Source organism: Babylonia areolata, chromosome 4 (assembly GCF_041734735.1).
Source record: "Babylonia areolata isolate BAREFJ2019XMU chromosome 4, ASM4173473v1, whole genome shotgun sequence".
NCBI lineage: Eukaryota > Metazoa > Mollusca > Gastropoda > Neogastropoda > Buccinidae > Babylonia > Babylonia areolata.
In genome coordinates this window covers 13,311,250-13,313,749 of record NC_134879.1, presented here as the reverse complement: position 1 = coordinate 13,313,749, position 2,500 = coordinate 13,311,250, and the positions used below count along the sequence as shown (strand labels likewise).

Here is a 2,500-nt window from a genome sequence, read left to right as displayed (position 1 = left end):
TAAGTTAGTGGTTTTTAGAAAAAAAAAAAAGTTTAACCAGACTTGGGCAGGTGAGACAGCGATTTGAGGCAAGTTGAGAGACAAAAGTGTATTTTTCAATAAGACTAAAAGTCAACAACTATATTTTGAGATTAGCTGAGACATAAATGAATCGTGAATGAATGAATAATTGACTAAATGACTGGGGGAGGGGGGTGGGGGGGGGAAGGAAAGACAAAGCGCTGACAAAAGCCCAAAGCAGTGTAGTGAGCGTTCAGTAACTCAGTAGCCAGCTGCAATTGCCTGGAGGACAGAAAGAGCCTAGTATGGGTCGCAACCCGCTACTTAACCCACTCAGTACGGCCAGTCCTCGCTTCTCCTCTACACAGACCCCGTCGGATATCCAGTGGGTGTCTGAATGACTCAACCTTTAGCTTCCGTCGTCAGAATTGTGGTATTCTTTGTCAACATTCACGTCTTCGGTGTAAGAGCGTTCCGCTTGCAATATTTTGATGATGGTAATTGGGGTGAAACGCTGTTAACGTCGTCTCTTTCGCCGTTCGTATGGAGAGAGTTAAACTCTGTGTGTGTATTAGTATGGAACTGACCAATGGCGTACTGAGTTCGTTCCCCGGGGTCAACGTAGACATTTATTTTTAGTCACGCGTAGTAACTGTCAAAAAGTTAGGTGCTTGAATTCAAGTCTAAAACCTCGTCAGTTGACTCTCTCAGACTTTGGTCCGATTCGCAGACCAGTTCTGAGTTTAGCTCTCAGACTATTATCAAATGCATTACGGACCAAGTATTGTTCTAATGTCAAGCGCATATGCTTTAGTAACCTGACAAATGAGCATATAATTTTTCACTGTAGCTTGATGAAGCCTTTTGTACACGAAAGTGTGTCTTCACAAGTGATTGAGAACGTTGATGTTTTTGACTTTTTGCGTTCATTATCAGTTGTTTCGCTTGTCAGTTTAACGACTTCTCTTTTACGAAGTCCTTTAAGTAATTTCCTGTAACTGTATTTAGAGGGGGTTTTTTTTTCCTTCCAAATTTCACCCACATTTTTACCCTCATTTGCCCAGTTCCCCCCCAACCCTCCATTCATTCACATCTCCCACCCCTTCTAACCGATAATACTCAGATGTATTCCATAAATACTTGAACAAAATGTCTTCAATCACCGATATGTGTGTCGGGACATTCAACAAAACATTCCCTCCTCAAAACGTTAAGACCGAACCAAGCAATGCAACTAGTGAGCAGCAGCAGAAGCCGCATGACAGCACCACAGACAGTATGAGGGGGTAGTGGGGGTTGGGGTGGGGGTTGGGGGCTGGGGCAGGGGGCAGGGGGGTCAGTGACTACGTACCGTAGGGTAGGGGAGGGAGGGTGGAATGAAGGCGCTGCCCGCAGGAGGAGGGACGAAGCCACCACAACCGCCAGCAGCGCCAGCAGGCGGGTACTGTGGGCAAGGAAGGAGCAAGGCACAAAACATGTAGTGTGGGTGATGGTGAGGGTGGTGGTGGTGGTGGTGGTGGGAGGGGGGTGCGAGTGTGTGTGGGATGGTGTGTGGGGGGAGGGGTCGGGGGGTGGGTGGGGAGAAGGCATGTGTGTGTCGGGTGTGTGTGTGTGTGTGTGCGTGTGTGTGTGTGTGTGTGTGTGTGTGTGAGAGGGGAGGGGGGAAAAGGGGGAATTGTGTGTGTGTGTGGGGTTGGTGGGGAGAAGGATGGGTGGAGGATGTGTGCGTGTGTGTGTGCGTGTGCGCGCATGTGTACGTGTGTGTGTGTGGTTCGAGGGTGCGTGCGTGTGCGTGTGTGTGTGTGTGTGTATGAATGTGTGTGGCGTGCGCGTTATATGGAGGGTTGCGCGTGTGTGCGTGCATGCATGTGTGTGTGTGTGTGTGTGTGTGTGTGTGTGTGCGTGCAGCCAAGCTGGTGCGTTGTGGGGAAACACATCGCATAATTATAATAAATATCAATATTCTAAGCCTCACACACACACACACACACACACACACACACACACACACCACACCACAACACAACACAACACAACACAACACACACACACACACACAGCGTGTTACATTCAGCCATCTACCGGAAAAGGAAGAAGCAAGGGAGATAAGAAAATAAGGAAAACAAAACGAAAAAGAAAAAAAAAAAACGGGAGAAAACTGAAAGGAACGTGAAATAACTGGGATTATCCAGTTATCAACGGAACTTTGACGGCAGCGGGCGTGAAAAATCGCACCGCCACCACCAGTACCGTTATCATCATCATCATCATCGTCGGCGTCGGCGTTGGGATGGTTCCCGAAGACCAAAGCCCCCCCCCCCCCCCCCCCCACCCCCACCCCCAAGAAAGGCTGCAGCACTAAAAAAGAGCCATTGCGATTTTTGTCTCCTAGTTTTGAGACGAGTCAATGTCTTTCACCGTGACAAAAAGACTTAAAGCTGTTAAAAATGATTTCGCCACTGCCATCAATGGAGAAACCATTGACAATACAGCTCTCACT

General features: G+C 48.2%; 1 protein-coding gene across 2 annotated transcripts in view; it reads right to left on the bottom strand.

The window, feature by feature from the left end:
• LOC143280880 (galectin-4-like) overlaps positions 1-2,500 on the bottom strand; it is a 22,504-nt gene that overhangs the window by 8,207 nt on the left and 11,797 nt on the right. Inside the window, exon 5 of one of the 2 annotated variants that reach the window (XM_076585625.1) lies at positions 1,352-1,444. The exons of the other annotated variant lie outside the window; for it this stretch is intronic. Coding sequence (XP_076441740.1) covers positions 1,352-1,444 — 93 coding nt within the window. The remainder of the gene's footprint in view (positions 1-1,351; positions 1,445-2,500) is intronic. 2 annotated transcript variants of the gene reach the window in all.